Source organism: Mytilus edulis, chromosome 1, assembly GCF_963676685.1.
Source record: "Mytilus edulis chromosome 1, xbMytEdul2.2, whole genome shotgun sequence".
Taxonomy (NCBI): Eukaryota; Metazoa; Mollusca; class Bivalvia; order Mytilida; family Mytilidae; genus Mytilus; species Mytilus edulis.
In genome coordinates this window covers 117974486-118001691 of record NC_092344.1, presented here as the reverse complement: position 1 = coordinate 118001691, position 27206 = coordinate 117974486, and the positions used below count along the sequence as shown (strand labels likewise).

The following is a 27206-nucleotide window of genomic DNA, read 5'->3' as shown; positions in this document are numbered from 1 at the left end:
TTTAAAATGAAACATAAAAATGTAAATTTATTTGGATCATCCATAGCATTGGAACAGCAGTATAATGAATATCATTTGGATTTTGCTTGTCTGATTTTTTGTTGAAGCTCTGATGGTTTGAATACACCAAATTCTGTAATTATTCCCCCTGTAATAAGCTCTCCTGGTGTGACATCAAAGGCTGGATTCCAACAACCAATACCTGAAATATAATTTTAAATTCTCAGCAGATATAAATTACTTTGGATATTAAGGTGGTACATAAAAATAAAGGGAGATAACTCTGTAAAAATCAGCTGAACGTTTTCATCAAGTTCTATTGATAAGGAAATATTAAGCTTCTCTATGACCAAAATTTGTGTTTGTCAAACTGCTATATATCCATTGAAATTTTCCCGATGAAGTGTGTTGTTCAAATAATTTGAAATTTAAAATATTTGACAAAGCGTCAAAGAAGATATTTGGTAAAAAAAATAATTAATATCTGAAAATTAAAGAGCCAAATTAACTTTAGTCAAGGTATTTGGTTTAATGAATAAATTTACTTTTATTTTTTGAATGAATAAAATAATATTTATTTAAAAATATACCTGGGGCAGCAATTCTGGTTCCATTTACAGAAGTCATCTCCCCATGTGGTCTTTCCTCTATTACAATATGATCTCCGTCCGGTAATGTGTCATCATACGTAGTGGATGGACAAGCCACATAGAATGGCACACCATGATGTTTAGCCACTATGGCTATTTGGTACGTCCCTATTTTATTGGCAGCATCACCATTAGCAACGACTCTGTCTGCACCAACAATAACAGCTGATATTTTATTTTTCTTCATCAACATGGCCACCATACTATCACAGATCAATGTTCCTGGCATTTTCTCATAGACTATTTCATAAGCTGTTAACCTAGCTCCCTGGTTGTAGGGTCTGGTTTCTGTACAGTAAACATGATCCAACTTTTGTTTGCTCTGTAAATATCTTACAACTCCTGAAAAATAAGGCATCAATGTCTACAAAAACTCCTGCATCATACTCACTGATCATTGCATTTCTTTCTCCATCAACACTGTGTAATTTCCCCTTTTGATTTGGCTATTTATATTTGTTCATTTAAGTCAGTTAGCTCTTCACAAGTAGTTATGAATGCATCCTTAGCTTTCAAATTTTTGGGTTGAGTGTACCTGATGAAAGTATATCCACTCAAGTGCTTTGCACCAATTTATAAAATCTTATTTTCATTTTCCAGCATTGGGTTGACACAGCTGTTTGCAGACTACTAAAGAGGCAGTTGGTATCCCCAGCTCATAGTCAGTGCTTCTGTACTTACATGACTTACCGGTATGACAAACCTTTCTTAAATTCTATGTGATAAATTTAGAAATAATATAAAACTAACATTTCAATTTTCTGAGAAAATTGGATGGTAGGTGGATTCTGATACCCTTGTTAGATCATTTCTGGTCATAGCATTCTTTCCTATCAAAATTTTGGTTAAGAGCGTTGCTGATATTTGCAAACCAGAATTTTTAGAATCACTGTAATATTCAAATGAGTTTTTTTTCACTTTCATTTCATAGCTTGACAAAAAATAGTTTCAAAACTTCAATAGGAATTTAACATTGTCAGGTCCTTGCTTGCAAGAAAACACACATGATCTGTGTATGTCAATCAGATTGGTTTTATTTTATGTTTTCAACAGCAAGACAAATATCTAGTTCTACATTGGCCATGCTAAGTTAGTACACTAACATTTATATCACAACATATATTTACTAGTGTACTTGTTCATCAATTTATTTGAACAATTGTAAATAACCAATATCTATGTGCACTTATTTGTATATTATGCAGTGCAAAGTGACTACTAAGCATATGTGGTGAAAATTGAGGTATAACTGAATTGTATTTTCATACTTGCAACATCAATCATTGATTTTACTTTCACAATTTGAAAATGGATATAAGTGACTGTAAAATGTAAGAGTATCATGGATGTCAGGAAGTATTTAAATACCTTGCCTGTATTCATTTTCTAATTCTACCTATTAAATGCTAAACTAATTCTGCTAAAATGTTCCAACTATTAGATAAACCAACATGATTGCACATTCTGAATATTATTCCCTGGATTTATCCTCTTAAAATACAATATATTGTCCAAATCAAAATGTTAGTACAAATGTGAATTGCATTACAATGATTTTTTTCCTATTGCAAAGAAAACCTACATTTTACACTTTAATGTATATGGCATCTACAAAGCTTTTCTAATCACCTACCATATCACAGATACTTAATGGCTTATATAAATAATAAAATAGAAAAATATAGAATAAATATTGATTATGATAACAAGATAAAGATTTAAGGGGGAAGTTCATACCTCTATATTATTCAAAATATTCAAATGTTAAAAAAGTACCGGGTATGCTTAAATATTGTAATAATAATGTGCTGTCTAAGCTGTCAATTTTTATTCAAAAGGTAGAAAAGATGCTTGTCTGATTTAAAATTGCAATAAACAAAGATTTATTTCTGAAGATGTATATTATAAAAATGTATACTGAATGTATTATGAAATATGTTGTGATTTATATTGTGTATAATATGCTCCTGTTATGCAGTCTTCTGCGGCCGAGTTTTCTTTAATAAACTATGAAACTATGAAACAAATAAAACCAGATGCTCCGCACAGCGCAGCTTTATATGACCGCAGAGGTCGAACCCTAAACAGTTGGGGCAGGTATGGCCACAACATTAAAGCTGGATACAGCTCTGAATTTGGATTGTGATTAAATAGTTGACAAGCATAGGTTTCTGACACAGAATGGATGTGGTCTAATGAACTTAAACATTTTTTTTTGCTTTTGAGCAATCCCCTCAACAACAAAAATATTTGAAGAAATTTTCTTTTTAAATTATGAAATCTGAAATGAGAAAGACAATCATCATTTCTTAATACATAATTTTCAAGCGGTGTAAGGGAGGTAATCAAACATATAAATATATATATATAACAGTTTCCTCTAAATGGAATTGGATTACCTCACTTACACTACTTTAAATTGTCTCAATTGTCCTTTAACCAGAAAAACCCTTGTTTTTTCCCCGTTTTTTTGCCCTTTTGTGCTAAATGATTTGAGCCATAACCCCCATAACCATCCCTTTTTAGTATGGAAACTTGTGGTATAATTTCAGAGAGATTTATACACTTAAACACAAGTTATTGTCTGTAAACTAGAAAAATGCTTCTTTTTGGCCCCTTATTCCTACATGTTTGGGGAAAATAACCACAAACTCAATCCCAGCCTTCCCTTTGTTATATGGAACCTTGTGGTACAATGTCAGAGAAATCCATACAGTAACACACAAGTTATTGTCCTAAAACTAGAAAAATGCTTGTTTTTGGCCCCTTTTTGGCCCTTAATTCCAAGATTGTTTGTCCCATAACCCTTAAATTGAATCCCAACCCTACATATGGTATTAAACATTGTGGTACAATTTCAGAGCAATTGAAATACTTATACACAACTCATTGTCCTGAAACTAGATAAATGCTTGTTTTGGGCCCCTTTGGGCCCCTTATTCCTAAACCTTTGGGACCATAACCCCCAAAATCAAAAAACTTTCCTTTTATGGTTATAAACAATGTGTTTAAATTTGAATGATTTCTATTTACTTATACTAAAGTTATTATCCTGAAACCATCTGTCTTGGGATGACGCTGATGATGACGTCGACGCTGACAACGTGATACCAATATACGACCAACATTTTTTTAATATGTGCGGTCGTATAACTAGACAAAGTGCCCCCTCCCCCCACTCCACTCTGAAGTAACTGTATTATAGCAAAGTCAATGTGAGACTTCTTTGAAGATATTATTGTGTATGGGAGATACAAATGATGCCCCTACAAATGCAATGTTTAATTTTAAAATACACAAAGTTGAGAATGGGAGCACATCACTCAGATGTATAAATTTAGTAGAATAGTTTTTTTAAAATCATCTCTATAAAAATATATATATCGTCGTGTCATATGTTTTCGTATGTCATATGTTTTCGTATCAACCACATTTCGTCGGTTTCGACTGCATACGCGTACATTGTGGCATGTTTTTCTGTTTCTATATTTAGAACAACAACACCACTACAACTTGATATATTTAAAACATATTCAACGTCGCTTTTTAAAGACGTTAGAACAAATTAAATAAAACTGACCTATTTAGCCATTTTTATTTAATGTCAAAAATACGCATCACTAGAATAGTTGTGGAAAAAAATTCTGAAGGTTAAAATAAAGTCAAGATATGTTTTTTGCAAGTCAGACACCGGATCTTCAAGACATATGACTGTCATGTGTTTTTTTGGCCGTTTTAATTACAAACCATCGAGTTAAAATTAGCAGGGTTCTTATATAAAATGGTTGTTCAAAATCCAACTATTCAATATTTCATTGACAATTTTTTTTTATACATCCTTGATACATGAAGATGAAAACAGTCTTAACTTTTTATATTTAATCATAAATTTTGAAAACTGCATTTTATTTTAGAAAAAATAATGTATTTTGTACAAACCAGGTGCCAATCTGAAAATTAATCAAAATCTAAAAATTTCATCACACGAAACACCAACCTTACACTATTTACCAGTAATTTTTAGTACTGAAAAGTATTTAATAACTTTTTTTACGATTCAAGCGATCACCAGAACCACGACTTTAGAAAAAATTTATTTCCGGATTTTGTAGTCATTTCCTGTCCGTGTACTGATCCAATTTTTATTTCATACGAAAACACATGACGCCGTTTTTTTGACACACAAAAATCGCAAAGTAATCGGAAACAGTAAAAAATCGTAGAAACCATTGACAAAAAAACTAGATACCTAAAATCAATCTACAGGACATGCTTTTTAAATCTGAGTAAACACCTAAATAAAAACTCAACAGTAAAAACCGTAAGCAGTGAAAATTGTTATTAGTACGAAAACACATTACACGATGATACATATGAAATAAATTTAACATATACTATCATAGCAAAGTAGAAATATTTAATAATTGTCAGTATGGATAGGGGAGATAACCCAAATATAAACATAAAAAAGTAAATGTAATTTCAAGTTGGAATTTTAATTATGAGTTTCAAACAGATCTTTAAATCAATCTATTTTTATCCAAGATTTTACCTAGTGCTGTGCCATAACCTGCTGTTGCTAAGGAACCAGTATTGCAATGTGTCAGAATAGTAGCTGAACTGTTTCCAAGACGACTAAGTATATCTTCTCCACCATATTGTCCCATTCTTTTGTTAACATTTACATCATCCTCTAGCATCTGTTCGATCTCAGTGACTATTCTAACAATAAATTAAACAATGAAGCAAAATTTGATTTTCAACAATTTTCAAAAAACATTTTGTATTTATTTCCAGTGCTAACTGTCACTGATGTTTGATCCTGATCTTAAATCACTCTCAGTGTTAAAAAGTTGTGAAAACATAAATTTTCCTCAATTTATGAAAATTGTAACCACAAAAATAAATGAATAATGAAAGTCATGTCAACCTTCAACAATGTAGAATGCATATTGTTTACTTTTTGGTCTCTGTTAGCTGGAAGTGTCACCAGTGTCAACGTGATGATCGTAACTGCAATTACGATCATCCCAATATGGCGGACACAAATTTAGGGAAATTTTAAAAGGCCGATTTCTCCACTTTAACAGCTTATTTTCAGATTTGTTTTATATCAAGAATTTTTTTAATAAGCACTACCATTGAATGTGTTTTTCCTAAATGATAGAAAAACAACCAGAAGAACGAAAATCGAGATTAAAAAAAACTAGATGATGATCGTAACTTCGTCTATGGATGATCGTAACTTGGACCTGTTTTTATAAAATGATGATCGTAACTTAAAATTTAGGATGTGTTTTTTCCTATTTAGCAGTCACGATATATTGGTATTAGTGAAAATAATATGATTTTAAAACTAAACAAAATGAGCTGAATGAACACCGCTATTTGTCAAAAAGAAATGACATAAGAGGGGATTAGCAGGCTTATATGCATGTGTCCTTAATAATTTTTCTTAGTAGTAATTTGGTTGATTATATAGAGAACCAATGAAGCATGACTGTAGCAGGCCTACTCTTTTGCAGACAGTTTCTACCCCTTTTATGAAAATCTTGTGATTCCGCTACTGGACTTCCATGGGTTGGCAATTTATGCATATAAAGAAGGAAAAGCTGAAATAGATGGTATACACGTTCATATTAGATTTCATGTATAAATCCTTACACTTACGATATATGACATGTTTTATTGAAATTAGTCGAAGAAGTTGTTTAAGCCAAAAATATCAAATAGCTACTATTTGATTTGTTTATAGGGAGGGGGGATTTGGAAAAAAAGCAGGAGATTTGAGTAAAACAAAAAGGACGGAAGAACAACTTTGCCAAACCAAAAGTCAGGATGACAATTTAGGTAAAAAAATCAGGTTAACTAATGCAAAAAGACAGGACCGAATAGAGTGAAAAAAAACCAAAAAAACGCTGGATAGAGATTTCAACTTAGAACAAAGCAGGAAAAATTTGTCATCCAAGCCCTTCCTGAAATAAAAATCAAATAGATCCCTTTATTGATGGTTTCATTGGGTTTTTTTATTCAACAGATTTGGTTACACTTCTAAATGCACTATTTTTCTACCTCTCCTTTCAAAATCCTATATCTGTTAATGAAAAAATATAAAGTCTGAATTCCCCCCAAAATACCAGATTCTCGAAAGGTACTTTTTTCCCTACAAAGTGTATGGAAAAATAATTTTAAAAAAATCCTCCAATTTTACCAAACTGGCCATTAATATGAAATGTCCAATTACCTTATTTATATAAAATATATGTAACGTTGTTAACCCCCAATGCATTTTAATATTGAACTAGATGGGGAAAAAACGAAATCTAGCAAAGTCATAACCATCTGTGCACTAACCAATAGGACATTACCCTTCCCTCGGTGACTGTTCCTCATTATTATCACAATATTAACTGATATTTACACTTTTTCGCATACCAGACAGCTTTATTTATCTGAAAATGCTTTGTTGGAACACACAGTTACGATCATATTTAATAAAAGTTACGATCATCATTGATAAAAATAAATAAAAGTTACGATCATCATCGTAATTTCTTGTATCTCAATTTTCGTTCTTCTTGTTCCTTTTCCATCATGTACGAAGAAATATTTCAATGGCAATGCTTATAAGGATATTTTTTGACCTAATACAAATCTGAAAAAAACTGTCAAAGTGGAGAAATGAGCCTTCTAAAATTTCACTAAATTTGTGTCCGACATTTTGGGATGATTGTAATTGCAGTTACGATCATCACATTGACACTGGTGAAGTGTGTGATAACAAGTACAAGTAGAGTTATCTTATATATAATAACTCTTTGTTTAATTATTCCTTAGTTTAATTAGAATTACATACTTATTTTTGATGACATCTGGTGTGAGATCTGGTTGTTTAGCATACTCTGTCATCCTTGCAGTATATAATTTAGCAGCATCTAGCATATTTACAGCTGTAGGTCTTGAGGTTACTAGGTATTCTAACTTTGTCACTACAAAGTCCACTAACTCTTTAACATTACTGAATTGTTTGGGTATTAGTTCTACAGCTAGACTTAAACATCCTGCAACAGCAATAGCAGGTGCTCCTCGAATCTAAGTACAAATATAATACCATATAATTACTGAATTGTTTGGGTATCAGTTCTACAGCCTACAACAGCAAAGGAAGGTGCTCCTCGAATCTAAATACATATAATACCATATAATTACTGAATTGTTTGGGTATCAGTTCTACAGCCTACAACAGCAAAGGAAGGTGCTCCTCGAATCTAAGTACAAATATAATACCATATAGTTACTGAATTGTTTGGGTATCAGTTCTACAGCCTACAACAGCAAAGGAAGGTGCTCCTCGAATCTAAGTACAAATATAATACCATATAGTTACTGAATTGTTTTAGTGACAGTTCTACAGCCTACAACAGCAAAGGAAGGTGCTCCTCGAATCTAAATACAAATATAATACCATATAGTTACTGAATTGTTTGGGTATCAGTTCTACAGCCTACAACAGCAAAGGAAGGTGCTCCTCGAATCTAAGTACAAATATAATACCATATAGTTACTGAATTGTTTGGGTATCAGTTCTACAGCCTACAACAGCAAAGGAAGGTGCTCCTCGAATCTAAGTACAAATATAATACCATATAATTACTGAATTGTTTGGGTATCAGTTCTACAGCCTACAACAGCAAAGGAAGGTGCTCCTCGAATCTAAGTACAAATATAATACCATATAGTTACTGAATTGTTTAGGTATCAGTTCTACAGCCTACAACAGCAAAGGAAGGTGCTCCTCGAATCTAAGTACAAATATAATACCATATAGTTACTGAATTGTTTTAGTGACAGTTCTACAGCCTACAACAGCAAAGGAAGGTGCTCCTCGAATCTAAATACAAATATAATACCATATAGTTACTGAATTGTTTGGGTATCAGTTCTACAGCCTACAACAGCAAAGGAAGGTGCTCCTCGAATCTAAGTACAAATATAATACCATATAATTACTGAATTGTTTAGGTATCAGTTCTACAGCCTACAACAGCAAAGGAAGGTGCTCCTCGAATCTAAGTACAAATATAATACCATATAGTTACTGAATTGTTTGGGTATCAGTTCTACAGCCTACAACAGCAAAGGAAGGTGCTCCTCGAATCTAAGTACAAATATAATACCATATAGTTACTGAATTGTTTTAGTGACAGTTCTACAGCCTACAACAGCAAAGGAAGGTGCTCCTCGAATCTAAATACAAATATAATACCATATAGTTACTGAATTGTTTGGGTATCAGTTCTACAGCCTACAACAGCAAAGGAAGGTGCTCCTCGAATCTAAGTACAAATATAATACCATATAGTTACTGAATTGTTTGGGTATCAGTTCTACAGCCTACAACAGCAAAGGAAGGTGCTCCTCGAATCTAAGTACAAATATAATACCATATAGTTACTGAATTGTTTTAGTGACAGTTCTACAGCCTACAACAGCAAAGGAAGGTGCTCCTCGAATCTAAATACAAATATAATACCATATAGTTACTGAATTGTTTGGGTATCAGTTCTACAGCCTACAACAGCAAAGGAAGGTGCTCCTCGAATCTAAGTACAAATATAATACCATATAGTTACTGAATTGTTTAGGTATCAGTTCTACAGCCTACAACAGCAAAGGAAGGTGCTCCTCGAATCTAAGTACAAATATAATACCATATAGTTACTGAATTGTTTGGGTATCAGTTCTACAGCCTACAACAGCAAAGGAAGGTGCTCCTCGAATCTAAGTACAAATATAATACCATATAGTTACTGAATTGTTTTAGTGACAGTTCTACAGCCTACAACAGCAAAGGAAGGTGCTCCTCGAATCTAAGTACAAATATAATACCATATAATTACTGAATTGTTTGGGTATCAGTTCTACAGCCTACAACAGCAAAGGAAGGTGCTCCTCGAATCTAAATACAAATATAATACCATATAATTACTGAATTGTTTGGGTATCAATTCTACAGCCTACAACAGCAAAGGAAGGTGCTCCTCGAATCTAAATACAAATATAATACCATATAGTTACTGAATTGTTTTAGTGACAGTTCTACAGTTAGGTTTCAACAGTCTGTAATGACAGTGCAAAGTCCTCCTCAAACCTTTATATACAAATACATGTACTTTTTAACATTAAAATGAACTTGCTGCCATTTTGTCTATACAATACACAAATGCAACTGCTTAAACATTAATTATATCAATTCTACTTCATGATGAGTTTTTTCTACCTCTTACTTTACCATCTCTGGACTATGTACCAAAGTGAATCTCATGAATAAATGATTGTAAAGTCCTTTAAAGATATCCATTTCTGAAAATTTTAACCAATCTGATATTTAAAATTTTAAAAAAAGTATTTAAAGAAGGGATTGTTCTTTCTTGTTACCCTTATATTATAAATAGCCAATTGTAATACCTGCATCTTCTTTATTGCGTTCCATCCATCCTCTGTGTTTTTTATCTGGATATATTCTGATTTATTTGGCAATAATAACTGATCCAGCAACATCAAAGAACCACTGGTGTAACGTATTGCCTCTAATGTCATCTTGTACTGTCTAAGAAAGAAAGTAAAACATTAATTCAATTCAGTAAAACATGTCTTCCAAATGATAAGACAATCGTACTTCGTTTAGTACACAGTGGTAGATGGTCAAACATTTGTATATACAAAGTGACGTGCCAATAATCCTTAATACCAACAACAGCGGGATTCGCCTGAATAGGATGAGTACCTACAGTTCTTGAATTCTATATATATGTAGGACTCTAAAGTGCGATGGTACTCTAAAGTGCGATGGTCACGCTAAAGTGCGTTGGTCTACGCTAACGTACCATGATGTCTCACGCTAAAGTGCGTTGGTTGTTTGTTCGCTAAAGTACGATGGTCTATCACGCTAAAGTGTGTTGGTCCAAAGGGTAAGATTCGAAGTATTAAAACATCGAGGTTTAAAAAGTCTTTTTGCAAAAGCTATTATGCTATATTATGCTAAGGTATAACATATGTGATAGGCTTTACAATTTACCGGTAGGCGGAAGTAATTGTTTCTAAATTAACAAGTCCGACCAAGTAATAATTTGCTAAAAAGGTAATTTATGTTTTGCTAATATTATATTTCATGTAAAATGAATTTTTAAAAATTCGGAGCGTATTGAATATTTGGATAATTGGTGTAGATTGCCTTTCACTCTAATGTTACAACCTACCTCCTATTACATTTGTCTGAAAATTAAAAATCCCTAATTCGTTCATTGTCAGAATATGTACATAAGCTTAAATCTAAATACGAGAGAAATGCAAAATTTATGTTTTGCTAATATTATATTTCATGTAAAATGAATTTTAACAATTCGGAGCGTATTGAATAATTTGGATAATTGGTGTAGATTGCCATTTACACTAATGTTACAACCTCCCTTACATTTGTCATTGAAAATTCAAAATCCATAATTCGTTCATTGTCGGAATATGCAACATTTATTTGCATAAGCTTAAATCTAAATGCGAGAGAAATGCAATGTTCGCCAAGCTTTCTTTTTTTCCTGTATTCCTACAATATACAGTATGAACTTATGTTTTAGCAGACAATTTATAGTAAACGCATGGAAACATGTATCTCTATTTTACCGACGTTACTTTTCATTAAAATCGACGGCATTTTAACGGGGATCACAAAGTAAACTGCCGCATAAACAATGATTCGAATGTATCCGTTCGCTTCAAATAGAAGCAGGACAATTATGCGTATACAGTTTTGTATTTATATAGTAAAATGGTCGACTGTAGGATACAAGTCCTTTTTCCAGCACTCGAAAAAACATTGTGATTCATCCGACAAAGAAAGGTTAAATTCAATCAATTACTCGTAAGTCATGGACATTACTCGTAAGTCATGGACATTAATTACTCGTAAGTCATGGACATATGGTGTAAAAATTGTAAATCAAATATTCCTAATATATTATGCTCATTTTTAGTTTGTATAAACAACTGTTAACGTCATTATTGAACTACGTTTTTACGTCTATATTTTCCCGGACCATCGCACTTTAGCGTATGGAACCACGTACTTTAGCGTAGACCATCGCACTTTAGCGTGACCATCGAACTTTAGCGTCCCCATCGCACTTTAGAGTCCAACAGATATATATAGTAACAGTCAATGGCACGCTTTCTTTTTTTGACTGTTATGATTTTGAATAATGATATTTTGTTTTGCCATTTCGTTTGTGCACGCAAGTTCCTTGTTGCGTCAATTATAGTATAACTAATCGTCATATTTGAATATCAAATATAAGACAATGCTCGACCGAACAACGCATGGATTAAACGAGTGCGCAGCACAAGTTTAATCCATAGCGGCGTTCGGTCACAAGTTGTCAAATACGGCGATTAGTTATTCTTTTTATTACATTGGTAAATGGCTTTTTTTATGAAATTAATGTAGAAAATGTAAGGAACTATATCTTTTTCCTACGCATTGACAATTTGTTTTGATCCGACGTTATCGACGTCTTGACAACGCCTATTGTTGTATGACGTCAGAGAGTGAAATAACCATGTTTATTTCACATGTGAAATTATCGGTTTTTATCTAACTGGGAAATCAATGTAATTCATTGCAACCAATGTAATAATGGTAGCTACGCCACTGACAAAAGAGTTATTGTCACCTGCATTTTCACTTTCAAAGGTTTAAATATATGAATTATTAAATGATTTAATTTTTCAGGATCCAGGAAATGAGGAAAGACTGCTTTATTTTTCTGCAATTTTGGATTCTGTGTTTTATTTTCCATGATTTCAGGATGATACCCAACCAGATACAAACAATGCAAAACAATATTATGATTATTCAAAACACATACACGATTATTGTTCATTGATAATAGAGGGGGAAAGCTAGTCTAATTATCTACTTTCTGTTTGCTTTAGAAAGTTTATTAACCAAAAGTATATGTCAATAAAATGAAAATTGGTAAAAGTTTATAGCCACAAAATGATTGTAAACGTATTACAAAGCAGTTGGTCAGTTACCAGGGAAGACTACGTGGTCGAAGATGAAATGACCGGTGTCAAAATCTATGACGGAAGTGAAAGGTGACACCAAAGATGACTAAGTCAAAGTGAAAGTGAAAGTAGAAATGGCGGCAAACTTGGAGCAAGTAAAAAACAATGTATCTTACATTGTATCGAATATAAGACAGTCACAGACTTGTCCCATTGAGAAAGAAATATTTTTACGAAATTCTATTGATGCTATCAATTTGATACTTGATGGTCTGCTGTCCTTAATGAAATTTAAGGTAAAAACAAATGTTCATTTCTCGACTCTATAGTCAGACAATTTAGTCCAAATAATTATGATGTCTGGCAAGGCTATTTTATTTTTTTTCTGGGACGCCTTCCTACATATTAAAATAGCTTTGCCACACGTCACACCCCGGGCATGGACCCCCCCTTTAAAGTACCACTGTAAAAAAAGTCTCTTAATTTATTTTTCCATATTTTAAATTTTCTTCAATGTGTCGACATATCTCAAGTGTTGTTATAGGAATATCTGGTTCTTAATTGGTTTGTTATAGTAATAAAAAAAAAATATAGTTTACAAATTTCAGTGACTATTATTATCTCCCTTCAAAGAACACTTTTTACTTGGGAAAAAATAAAGAGCACATGCAAGATCAATCTAAATAATTTACCTTTATATAATATTTGTCTACATACACTACACCTTTATATAATATTTGTCTACATACACTACACCTTTCATTTAAATATTATACATACACTACACCTTTCATTTAAATATTATTTGTAGTATTTGCATGTTTGAAAGAAAACAAATATGTGTTGCGGTGTGCAATTAAAAAAACATGTTTTGTTGTTGTAGAAAGTGGAAATGGTGTTATCTGTTAATTTTAAAATCTGCTTAAAAATTGAAAAATGTATTAAAGATCATACAGTTTCAACTTTGATCAAACTTTTTAATTCTTTTTAAGCCTAAATCTTATCTTATTGTTAAATTGAATATTTTTTACAGACTGTTGATGCAGTAATCAAAGAAATCCCTGATACAGGTCAGATATTAGGACGTTTATATGTATCGAAAACAATCAGAGGGTGCTCAGCGTTGTATGATAAAACTACACAATGTATAATGGGACTATGGAGAGAGAATCCACAAACCCACATAGAGAGAAAAGCTGCAGAGTGGGCCTTGGTTTGTACTTTATATTTTTACATTTTATTATAGATGTCTGGCCTTATTAAACGCAGGAAATCAAGACATAGGCATGCTGTTTCTGACATATCTGTGGTGTCAATAATTTGTGATGGGGTTAGTTAAAGGGGAGCCAGTAATTATAGATCAACACCATTTGGTATGCATTGGTTCATATCATAGCCAGGCTTAAGATTATTTCAAATGTTTTCTATGCTTATCTGTCATAAAAATTATTTTATTAAGCTTCATACTTCATACTCAAGAACATGTAGTATTGTACCTCAGTAACCTGCCTTCAGTCGGTTAAAACTTGTCAGTGTATTGATAAATCCTGCAATGCCAAACAGGTTCACTCAGATTGAACAAAATGAATTTGTTGTAGTGCAGATTGCATGTTTTAATTTGGTATAAAACTTTGACCATTTTCAGGCACAAGTAAAAAGTACTGTAAGTGTTCCGTTGAACTCCTACTTCACAGTCTGTCAGCTAGGTATACAACCAAATAATGTTATCAAAGAAAATAATAAACAGGTAATTCTTGTGTAAAATTTAGTTATTGGTTTAAAATTATATTATATTATATAAACTAAAATATAAGCAGCAGGTAAATAAGAATGAATAAAAAAAAAAGACGAGTTTGGTTCATATATAAAGATACTTGATGTCTGTGTTATATTTCATAATTTAAGGTATCAAAGTATCTTTGAACAATAATTCATTTACTTTTAATTAATGTACCGGTAAAACATTAAAAGTTAAATAATATCAAGATATTTTGAAAATATTCAAATATTGTTATGGTTACATGGTTAAATAGTGCACTGTTAACTTTGGTAATGTAAGGGCAAATTGAAGATCAAAACATATGATAACTTTTTAATTTGTTCTGATTTGTTTTAAAAGTTTAATCCATTTTTTTTCAGATAGTTATACAAATTAAAGGGAAATTGAGGAAAAAATTTCAGGAGAAGATGGATCAAATAAAATCTAAAGTGGATAGAGAAGATACTTTAGAATCAGATTCATGGTTTATAATGGTGTACAAACAACTGTTAACTGTTCCAATTAACTCTCCTTTGTTGTCATTATGGGATTATGTCTTAGAGGTGCTCACTTTGTACCCGTTGGAAGATCCAGTTTCTAAAAAGATTTGTGAAGATTTATCCAAATCTTTGCAACACAAGAAAGGTAATTAGAACTCATATATAATACTCTTTATTAACATCCAAATTTGAGTTCATTTCCTACATTCAATCATATGATAACCTCCATGAGTGATATACTGTATGGTGATGATTCATAGGTTGGTTGATCTTTCTTGTGACATGTTTTTTTCTAAGATTAGATCTTTCCTGTATATAAGATCCGTAAATGACATAAAACCCATTTTGTAAACATTTTTCTTAAAATTCTCTATTAACACTTAGAATGCTAAAGGCTTAAAAATAATTGCAACATTTAGAAATTATAAAATTTGGATATATATGTAAACATAGTCAGCCAGAAAATATCATGGAATGTGACTTTGTTTTAGGTTACAGATTGGACATATCTGCAGCAATGCACTATAAATTGTGGACTTTTTTTTAGATTATAGACATAACATTACTGCAGCTACATGTTATAAATTGTGGACATACAGTAGACCTTCACTAGAACAAGAGGTTCTGTTCAGAATTGAGTTATGTAAAGACCATGTGTTAACTTCTGAGATGGACAATATATGGAATGACAGTTCTCTAGTAAGTAGGCCTGATATACCTGGTAGTTAATATGTACAGTGATGGGGTCAAAACCCATAAGTCTGATAATACTCGATGGTTGTAAAAATAAGAATCAACTTAAGAAGATTAATTTGATAGAATTTTAAAATTATTGGAACGTAGAAGGGTAAATATGAATGAAAGGAGATGTGTGTTTTACAAGTTTTACATTTTGTAAGTACTGTTTCCAGGAAATATATATTAGTATGAGTTTTTTATATGAATAATGCCAACAAAAACCTAACAGTTCATCAGTAGTATTGAGAAACAACTATTCTCATATTTTATGATATCAATACACAGAACTGATATGTATAGATTATTACATGGCATTTTTTATATCAGACCCTTTATCGGTCCAAGGTCATGATATCAGCCCAAGAGGCGCAGGCTCAAGGGCTGATGTCATGAACAAGGGCCGATAAAGGATCTGATATGAAAATGCCATGTCAGGTTTTTTTTATGCCCCACCTACGATAGTAGAGGGGCATTATGTTTTCTGGTCTGTGCCTCCTTTCGTCCGTCTGCCCGTTCGTCCGGTCAAAGTTTTTGGTCGAGGTAGTTTTTGATGAAGCTGAAGTCCAATCAACTTGAAACTTGATACACATGTTCCCCATGATATGATCTTTCTAATTTTAATGCCAAATTATAGTTTTGACCCCAATTTCATGGTCCACTGAACATAGAAAATGATAGTGCAAAGTTCAGGTTAAAGTTTTTGGTCAAGGTAGTTTTTGATGAAGTTAAAGTTACATCAACTTGAAACTTAGTACACATGTTCCCTATGATATGATCTTTCTAATTTTAATTCCAAATTAAAGTTTTGACCCCAATTTCATGGTCCATTGAACATAGAAAATGATAGTGGGAGTGGGGCATCTGTGTACTATAGACACATTCTTGTTATCATATACTTCAGCAGAAAAAATACAGACAACAACTATCAAAATTTTGTCTTTCTTTGAACTTTTAGATAATAATTTACAGACAACCAAGTACACATTTCTTAACTTGTGTTACTAGTTTTTATGCCCCATTTATGGGCATTATGTTTTCTGGTCTGTGCGTCCGTTCGTCCGTCTGTTCGTTCGTCCGTTCGTTCGTCCGTTCGTCCGTCTGTCCCGCTTCAGGTTAAAGTTTTTGGTCGAGGTAGTTTTTGATGAAGTTGAAGTCCAATCAACTTGAAACTTAGTACACATGTTCCTTATGATATGATCTTTCTAATTTAAATGCCAAATTAGAGTTTTGACCCCAATTTTACGGTTCACTGATAGAAAATGATAGTGCAAATTTCAGGTTAAAGTTTTTGGCTTCAGGTTAAAGTTTTTGGTCAAGGTAGTTTTTGATGAAGTTGAAGTCCAATCAACTTGAAACTTAGTATACATGTGCCCTATGATATGATCTTTCTAATTTAAATGCCAAATTAGAGTTTTGACCCCAATTTTACGGTTCACTGAACATAGAAAATGATAGTGCAAATTTCAGGTTAAAGTTTTTGGTCAAGGTAGTTTTTGATGAAGTTGAAGTCCAATCAACTTGAAACTTAGTATACATGTGCCCTATGATATGATCTTTCTAATTTAAATGCCAAATTAGAGTTTTGACCCCAATTTTACGGTTCACTGAACATAGAAAATGATAGTGCAAATTTCAGGTTAAAGTTTTTGGTCAAGGTAGTTTTTGATGAAGTTGAAGTCCAATCAACTTGAAACTTAGTATACATGTGCCCTATGATATGATCTTTCTAATTTAAATGCCAAATTAGAGTTTTGACCCCAATTTTACGGTTCACTGAACATAGAAAATGATAGTGCAAATTTCAGGTTAAAGTTTTTGGTCAAGGTAGTTTTTGATAAAGTAGAAGTCCAATCAACTTGAAACTTAGTATACATGTTCCCTTTGATAAGATCATTCTAATTTTAATGCCAAATTAGAGAATTTATTCCAATTTCACAGTCCTTTAAACATAGAAAATGATAGTGTGAGTGGGGCATCCGTGTACTGTGGACACATTCTTGTTATTAATAATACAAAACATTTTATTTATCTTGTGCTATATCACAACAATTATCATGTTTTTAGCTTGATAAAAAATATTGTTAACTTTCCTCCGAAAACATGTGCATAATTTTACTTTTTAATTGTCACATCTCACTTATGCTTGAAGTTGTTGGAGATTGAAACCTGTCTAAAGTTGGACTCAAAATTTGATATGTATTTTAAATAAAACAATCTTAATTCAATGTTGCTCCTCAACCAATATGTATATATAGTCCTTAGTATGCCTGAGGCACATAGGGCAAGGAAGAAAACCAATATGTGAAAAGTCTTAAATCACTTGTGGTTTTCCGCACGGTAGTGTTGTTTTTCAAAGACTTGACAAACGCATCCGTGTCGTCTTGTATGTTTACAAACAAATTTCCGAAAATGCATGAAGTTGCATGTGATAAACATCACGGAAAATAACGGAAAGGCATGTGATTACATTCCGGAAGCAGTCAATAAAGGTTGGTTTATCAGCATGCCTGGGAAATATTTAGGAATCTGGTTAAATCGTAAACATAGTAATCCTTTCATAGGCTTTAATATTTTTAAATGTTATTGAACTGTAAAATTTAGGTAATATTTTATACAAGTACATGTATATGATAACAGAATATCAGAATTTATTATATACTTAAAAAGTAAATACAGATAAACTGTATGTGTAAAACAGTCGATGGCAATTGTGCTGAATCAGCCATCCCTGATGATATCAATATCAGTCACAGTTGTAAAGGCTTTATTGCACATTTTAAACAGAATGATGTCACGTCATTGATGTCAAGACTGTCAGTCACTGTGACAAAAGCTTTATCAAACCCCTAATCTGTATGACGTCATGTCACATACAAAACATCTCTGCGAGGTATATAAGAAAATGTATTTGATATGGCTTTTTCAATATCACTCACCGTTTCAAGCCTTAACCAATGTCTCTGGTTGATACAGTGTGTGATATTGCAAAAGCCATATGATATTCTCGATTCATTTACAGATCAAAGTATGTATGTTAGATGGTCAGATATATGAAGTTATATATAAGATGGTGATCACACTGTTTGGTAATACCAACGTTACAATCCTCGAATCATTTCTTAGATGTGTTTGGAGGGAGAAAAGAAAATGTAATTCTCAGGTTTGTTCAATTAGTTGGCATATCAGAAAATTGTAAAACAGTTAAAAACCACTATAACACTACAAATTTAGGAAAATGATAGTAATATGTTATCAATAAACATAACTTTAAAGTTTATTTTTCTTTATATGACCTCTCCAAAGTATTTGTGGTCTTAGTTTCCATGTGATATGTTGAATTACACATTCCAACAGATCTTTACACATTCCAACAGATCTTTACACATTCCAACAAATCTTTTATTCCATGTGATATGTTGAATTACACATTCCAACAGATCTTTTATTCCATCAATTGATCCTGGTTGCAGAATGGTCCTGGTACATTGTTTTTTTTGTTTGTAGTTTTATAATTCGAAAGTGGTACATATCATTTGTATCTTAATTGACAATTACAAAAGTTCATTTATTTCCCCCCAAAAAGGGGAATGTGTGTCACAGTGAAGACTCTGGCTATACATATGCATTATACCTATATAAGCTATGCAAGTGAAACCAGAACCGGTAAAGGGTGAAGCAGCATCCCGTGACACAGACGATTAAAAAGAGACAGAAGGACAAAAACACATCAGTGTGAACCATTGGACTTTGGGCAAAACATTTTTCCACTGTATTTAACTAAACCTCCCCCCCTTTTTCCAAAAAAAAAAATCCTGGTACATTGTATTACATTGTATTTTACCATTATTACTGTCAGAGTTAGTTTGTATTCCTATTCTAATTTTTTTATTGTTGTTATTTTCAGGACAGCTTATTCCTCAGTGTGATTTATCCAGCTCATTGTAGAGTCCTTATAAACTCATTGTCTGTACACCCTGAAGGTATTGTATTTACATTATCCGGTCCTTTTTATACAACCGCTAAAAAATTCATATATTGGTATCACTTTGTTGTTCAATGTCAGCATCATCTGAAGACAGATGGTTCCCAGACAAAAACTTTAGTATAATTTAATAGAAATCCATGCAATTTATAGTTAAGGTTTATAACCTCAAAAGGAAGGTTGGATTTGATTTTGGGGGTAATAGTCTAAACAGTTTAGGAATATAATGGGCCAAAAAAGGGGCCCAAATAAGCATTTTAGTAGTTTCCAGACAATAACTTGTGTTTAAGTGAATGAATCTCTCTGAAATTAGACCACAAGTTACCATACCACAAAGGGATAGTGAGAATTGACTCTGGGGGTTTATGGCTCATTTAGGAATTCGGGGTGAAAAACAAGGGTCCTGGTTAATGGACAATTAAGACAATTTTAAAGCAGTACAAGGGAGGTAATCCAATCACATTTAAAGAACAATGTATTTAAATGGACAATTATGGTTGCAAACTCCATTAGAATTTGAATTAAGATTATGACCATAACTTGAGGGAAAGATTTTTTTTATGAAAAAGGGAAAGGGGTGGGTTAAATAAAAAATTGTGGGAGGAGACAATTTTTTCTCATTTCAGATTTCAGAAATTGAAAAGAAAATTAAAAAGGGCAACATGGTGTATTGCAGAAAAGCAAAAAGAATGAATAAAAATTCAAATCATATAACCAATTTTAAGTTCTTTGAGTACAGTTATTCTGTGTCAGAAACCTATTACGTGTCAAATATTTAATTACAATCCAAATTAACACCTGTATCAAGTGCTAATATTGTGTCTATTTTTGTCCCAACTGTTCAGGGTTGGACCTCTGCGGTTGTATCCAGCTGCGCTCAGTGAAGCAATTTATTATTATATGTTCTTTTTTTAATCTTTTATTTGTTTTTCAATAGTCAGGATTTTACACACCCCATTACACTACCACCTGACAATGGTATGAAGGGGTAAATACAGAAGAAAAAAAACAATATTCAAAATGAATCTCTGACTAATTAATTTTTATACGACCGCAAAAATTTTTGGGGTCTTATATTGGTATCAGGTCGTCAGCGTTGTCAGATGGTTTCCGGATAATAACTTTCCTATAAGTAACTAGAAATTAATAAAATTTTAAAACAATATTAATAACCACAAAAGGTAGTTTGGGATTTGTTTTGGGGGTTATGGTTCCTAAGGTTTAGAAATTAGGGGCCCAAAGGGCCCAACACAAGCATTTATCTAGTGTCAGGACAATAAGTTGTGTATAAGTATTTCAATTGTTCTGAAATTGTACCACAATGTTTAATACCATAAGTAGAAGGTTGGGATATATTTTATGGGTTATTGGGCAAACAGTCTAGGAATAAAGGGCCAAAAAGGGGCCAAAAACAAGCATTTTTGTAGTTTCTAGACAATAAATTTGAGTTATCTTTCTTTGTCCAGAATGGTTGTTGAATCACCTAAAACCAATGCTTTATGAAATCTTCTTTGATAATTGGAGGTATTTTTCTTTGTCCAGAAATGTAGTTGAATCAACTTAAATCAATGCTATATACAATATACAATGCAAAATTCACTTTTACTACCAACTGATAAATTAAAGCAATCTTTACCATTGATTACCATTCTAGGGTTATGCACCTTTACAAGTGTAAAATTGTTTCTGATCTCTTAACTTAAGTTTGTCTTAACTAAATTTAATGATATGTGTATATAATGCTTATTACCTCTAAACTCAGTTTAAGTTCAATTTTTGGCAGCTTCACTTTTACAGTTCTTGAGTTATGTCCCTTTATAACGTTATATGCTAGTGAAGGCATCCTCTGTGTCCCTTTGGACACATTCCCCATTTATTTTTGGGATACGATTGCTTTAAAGCAATCTGTAGACTTATACCATTGGCTCAGGGCCATGCCCTCACGTCAACCGTTTTATTCTAAACATTAAGGAACATCTCAGATTCTTATGATTGTCTTGCTTTAAGAGGTAAAAACAAACAAAGGGATTGAACTTAAACAACTTTCCTATGATGTTCTTTTCATAATCTTCATGTTTCATATTTTCCTTGACTTATATACATGTTTTTAACAACACGTAAAATCAGAATTAAGCAGTATTTATATTTAGTGTTTTTATAAATTGAGAAACACGTCAGAGGGAATTCCACAGTTTTGATATTAACTACAACACCTCTTCACGTGAAATGGAGTCTTCCATATTATTGTTTCGAGTTGTCTCCCTTCAGGAAGTAACTTCTGTCAATTTTGAATCAAATACCTACAACGCGTTAAGAAAAATTAACTCATTCTGTCGATAAACGTCATATTATATTAAAAACAATCGCAATTTAAACCGAGGAATGTGTACGGAAAGGAGTCATGACCACTGACCAAAAGGAAATCAAATATTTAAAGAGTTAGAAATGGGGTTCCTCCTAGCATTAACGTAAGAAAATAGGTGATAAGATACGAAGTTAAATACCTTCTCTCACTCTGAGTCTCAGTGACTGCTGTGGAAGGTTAACTTGGAATTGATAGTACAAAAATAAAACACAATAGGCCTAATTACATTGTTCATACATTTGTATCTGGGGTTGGCTATTTTGTTACTATTCAGATTACGTAAATTACATTTTACATGTCCAGTTGAATTAGTTTTGAAAATAATATTATCCAGCTACATGTGTCAATGAAAACAATGGCAATCGTATTCCTCAGAGCAATCTGCTCTTTGATTTAGAAGTTACTATTAATTAATATTAATTTTAAATGACTGTATGACATTTTAATATTTTATGATGTATTTAAATGAGTAGTTATTGTTGCAAACTCCATTAGAAATTTTAATTGAGATCATTTTTTGAATAGATGAAAGGGGGAGGTGAAAAAAAATGGGGGGGGGGGGGGTCAATTTTTCTCATTTCAGATTTCAGAAATTAAAAACAAAAAATTTGAAGAAATTTTTTTTTTTGAGAGGATTAATATTCAACAGCATAGTGAATTGCTCAAAAGCAAAAAAAAATCCAGCTTGAATGTTGTGTCCATACTTGCCCCAACCGTTCAGGGTTCAACCTTTGCGGTCGTATAAAGCTGTGCCCTGCAGAGCATCTGGTTAACAATAAGAATATTTTAGGTTACATATAAATTGTATTTGATTTATCTCTACTCTCTCTCTCTCCAGTCTCTCTCTCTCTGACTTACTCACATACAACACTTATACTTTCACTCATCTGTTTTGATACAATATGTATCATGACTTACTTTTTAATACAATTTTTTTTAAAGAAATAAATTTGCTCATCATTTTTAAATTATTTGTTTTCTTTGAACTAATATATCTAAAGATAAAATGCCACTGACAGATATCCAGTAATAGGTTTTGCAGGTTTTATTAGAAAATTAAAACTATGGGGAGACAACTGAGTTACTGGTATTATCACTACAGTTCAAACAATGGTACCAGAAAGCATTGCAGTTATGTTTTACATGTGACAGACAGGTAATATAGAATAATATACATGTGTACTGTAGTTTTGTTTCCCCCCTTATTTTTTAATCTTTATAAAATTAGGAGATTTTGTTCTGTGAAATGTGTGATAATAGTCTCTTGTTATAGTGCAATGTGTGATAATCGTCTCTTGTTATAGTGCAACTCCTCCTAAACAGCTTGTTTCTGTGCAATGTGTGATAATCGTCTCTTGTTATAGTGCAACTCCTCCTAAACAGATTGTTCCTAATGTTAAAGGGAGTGCATCTCATAGAAAACTGTTACATTGTTTTCCTCTTTCTTATATAAATTTTTAATGACATTGTTCATTTATATTTTTATAAGACAAATAGTATTGCAGGGTGGGGATTCTTTTTGTGAGGTAAATTTTGGCTTATCTATCATTTAGTTTCAGACATCTTGTTTAGATCTAGTGGCCTGTTACAGCAGTCTGTGGTATAAAGTACAACATCAGTCAATAAAAGTAAGTAAGATAATCTAGAATCATAAGTGTACAGTATGAACATCAGTGATTGTTCACTTTCAAATAAGTTTTCAAACATAAGATTAAGAATTGTGTTTGTTTATGTAAACCACACAAGACCAACTCTAATAGTATCACAGGTGAAAACATTTGGTTGATTATGTTTTAATTTTTAACAGGATTTCCAAATAGAAAAAAATGGTTATTGATTTGATGATGTCAAATAATGTCTGTGCAATAACTTGATATTGAAACGCTCTCACCAAATATTTTCATATTAAGATATGCTGTTCCCTGTGGCTAAATGAAGGTCAAGTTCAATTTTTCCAATTTAAGTTTTTATCATTGTTGAGTGATAGACCTTTATGTGGTGAAAAATAATTCTAAGATTTATTCAGGCTTTTCATTCCAGAACCCTACAAAAAGTCATTGTTTATTGTCTTGCTTGACGGAGTCAAAAAGCAGGACAAAGGTATGCTGTTTCTGGCGGCAGCAACAGATGCAGTGTCAACAATGTATTAGTTTCTGATTAGGTTTAGTTTATGGTGAACCACATGTGGTAGGTCAATCATATTTGGTATGCAGCTGTATAAGCATTGGCACATCTCATTTTGTGGAGATAAATTGGCCCTGCCACTTCAGTCACGTTTATTGACTTTAAAAATTTTGCTTATTTTACATGTATAACTATAAGTTTGTGATTAGGTCTGTTTATGAGAAACCACTAGCAGTAGGTCAATGATATTTGGTATGCAGTTGTATAAACATTGAATTATCTCATTTCAATCTGCCCCCTAAGTCATGGTCTATTTCCTTTGAAAATTTTGCTTAAGTTAACGTATTAGTTTATGATTAGGTCAGTTCAAGGGGAACCATTAGTGGTAGGCAAATGTTAATTGGTATTCAGTTGTAAAAGCATAAGTACATCTCATTTCCATGGAGAATATTTGGCCTTGTCCCCTCAGACATGGTCCAATGACTTTGAAACTTTGGCTTAGTTTACATGTATAAGTTTGTTATTAGATAAGTTTAGGATGAACTGCTAATGTTAAGTCGATGATATTTTGTATGCAAATTTATTGGCATTTGAAAGTATTGTTTCCATGGATATTATATCGCTCCACCCCCTCTAAATGGTTCACTTTGGAACTTTTACATATTTTACAATTTAACATTTGTCTTAGGTTTGTTAAAAGGGGTTTGAACCGTTTGACTTGTGTCAATGAAATTTGGTATGCTGTTGTATTAGCATTGGCACAATTCAACTACATGGAGAATTTTTAGTTATGTACCTCAGTCATGGTTTATTGACTTTGAATACTTGCCTACCTTTAGTGGCATGTTAAAAGTTTTGCTTCATTAATTTCAACATTTGCATAATCAAAATTACAAAAATGTGAAACATATCTATGTGATAACATTTTATTTTTAACTGGATGTTGTTTGAGGGTCCAAATTTGCAGGAAAATCTGTTTTGCTGTCAATCAGACATCCACTTGTTTTAATATTTGAACATTACTTCATTTATCTGTTTATAGGATGTTTTGACCAGAATTGTGCTGTGCTTAAGACCTCTGTTGGTGAAATCTACATTGTGTTATACTGATATAATGTGTGTGTTATCAGGGAACCAGGTCAGCAACCAAGGTCAAATGAAAGACACTATTTATCACATACTACTCATGTTTGTGTACCAAGGTTCTGGTGGTCTAAATGTATTGACTCAAGTGCTAAAGCTGGTAAGTACAAAATAAATGTGTTTACATTTTATAATTGTAACCAGTCCTAGGGTGGTGAAGTGTTAGCTTTTGCTGTTTTGAAGGCATAAGAATGACTGGGATTATGAACAGCTTTAAAGGATGTTCTTGGCTGACTATGCAGGTATTGGCTTTGCTCATTGTTGAAGGATGTACAGTGAACTATAGTTGTTAATTTCTGTGTCATTTTGGTCTCTTGTGGAGAGTTGTCTCATTGGCAATCATACCACATCTTCTTTTTTATATTAAGTGTGTGTAGAGATTAGTGTCATTGAATAATAGGTCACATCACTTTTTTTCAACTCAATTCTTTACAAGCTAATTGAACAAAGATAATTGTAATAAAAGGAGCAAAACCACCACAAAAAAAGGGATTAAAATTGAGAATAGGAATGGGGAATAAATCAAAGACGACAACCTGACAAAAGGAGCAGATAACAGCCGAAGGCCACCAATGCAGCAAGAAAGTATATTATCACAATGCTGTATGCCAATAGGTTTATCATAATGCTGCATGCTAACTTGTTTTATGCAAACTTGAAACATTGTATTTATCTTTGTTAATCATAAATAATTTGTCTATAAACAAAAAGCACCTGACACCTTATTTATGAATGAATATATTAAATTATTTTATTTTTTCAGATCACATGTAGTGACAGTGTAAGTGATCACCTGACTTGTTTGGTAGTATCACATGATCAACTGTTCATAGATTACACGAAGTGGACAATATATAAAAGGAGACAGTATAAGGATATTTTAAATGAACTAATGGAACAATCAAGTATTATTCATCCTGATATTATGGATAATGTTAAAGATTTTCTTAATAAGATCTGATGTATTGAATTCATATTTGTTTATCATATTGTCAAGTGTCATCATTCTGTTTTGAGGGAAGATAGTTGAGGAATGTTGGGGAAAATATAGACAAAGAGGGTAGCTACATGTATATATTGATAAATGAAGTATTTGAAAAAGCAAAGGTACAACAATACTTAAAAGTGGCAGAAAGATTAGTTTGAGGATTTCCTGTTCAAAAGAATTTTTAGGGAGTCTGGTAACCAATAACTCTGACAGGATGTACTTGGGAACTTATGGGTATTATAGTCCATTAATCTGTCAGTTCGTCCGTCCCATAAATATTTTTCGTCGCATTTTTCTCAGGAACTACAATACAAGGATTTCTGAAATTTGGTTTCAGGGTTTATTCTGCTATACCGTTTGATGCGTTTTCAGATTCATCACTCAACAACTTCCTGTTTACCAAACACTTGCATATTTTTACACTATTAAAATCATCCACTTGTGGCAGTGGTATCATCAGTGAGCAGTAGATCGCAGTTTCACTTGTTTTTGGAAGGTTCTTATAATTTGTATTTATTCATTTTTACCCTTGACAAAAGAAAAATTGATGAAGACAACAAGAACTTGAACACTTTAATATTGTGATACAATGTATATTTTTGAACAGATTTGTAATAATTATCCATTTTGTCTCATATTCATTTTTAAACAGAGTAAAGCATGGAGCTTTTCTTTTACTGTTAGTTTTATCTCCATTGTGCCAAATGTTTTGAATTTGTTAGGTTTCAATAAATTTAAAATTTATAGTTTGTGTAATGGTTTTATTGTATATATAGGTTTTGTGTACAGTGATCGTCAATACCTATTCCTGACTTAGTACAGAACATTTTGTCAATAGGTTTTGTATACAGTGATCGTCAATACCTATTCCTGACTTAGTACAGGACATTTTGT

General features: G+C 32.3%; 2 protein-coding genes across 4 annotated transcripts; one reads left to right on the top strand and one right to left on the bottom strand.

Moving 5' to 3' along the window:
- Nucleotides 1–12836, bottom strand: LOC139502558 (methylthioribose-1-phosphate isomerase-like). The gene is made up of 6 exons (XM_071292059.1): nucleotides 12741–12836; nucleotides 10119–10260; nucleotides 7507–7742; nucleotides 5203–5372; nucleotides 591–992; nucleotides 1–202 (listed from the first exon to the last, which is right to left on the bottom strand). The coding sequence occupies exons 2-6, from the start codon at nucleotides 10248–10250 to the stop codon at nucleotides 72–74; spliced, it is 1071 nt and encodes a 356-aa protein (XP_071148160.1). The 5' UTR covers nucleotides 10251–10260; nucleotides 12741–12836; the 3' UTR covers nucleotides 1–71.
- LOC139502537 (uncharacterized) lies at nucleotides 12518–27063 on the top strand. Of its 3 annotated transcripts, XM_071292048.1 has the most exons (12): nucleotides 12518–13009; nucleotides 13747–13926; nucleotides 14359–14460; nucleotides 14853–15117; nucleotides 15520–15671; nucleotides 18730–18870; nucleotides 19615–19695; nucleotides 23077–23213; nucleotides 23611–23685; nucleotides 25224–25424; nucleotides 26088–26578; nucleotides 26761–27063. In XM_071292048.1, exons 1-8 carry the CDS (start codon nucleotides 12848–12850, stop codon nucleotides 23107–23109), a joined length of 1116 nt encoding a protein of 371 aa, XP_071148149.1. In that variant the 5' UTR covers nucleotides 12518–12847; the 3' UTR covers nucleotides 23110–23213; nucleotides 23611–23685; nucleotides 25224–25424; nucleotides 26088–26578; nucleotides 26761–27063. The 3 variants fall into 3 exon arrangements, with proteins under 3 accessions (XP_071148149.1, XP_071148140.1, XP_071148135.1); XM_071292039.1 differs by having other exon boundaries at nucleotides 26088–27063; XM_071292034.1 differs by lacking the exons at nucleotides 23077–23213; nucleotides 23611–23685; nucleotides 25224–25424; nucleotides 26088–26578; nucleotides 26761–27063 and having other exon boundaries at nucleotides 12524–13009; nucleotides 19615–19833.
- The last annotated feature ends 143 nt before the right edge of the window (nucleotides 27064–27206 follow it).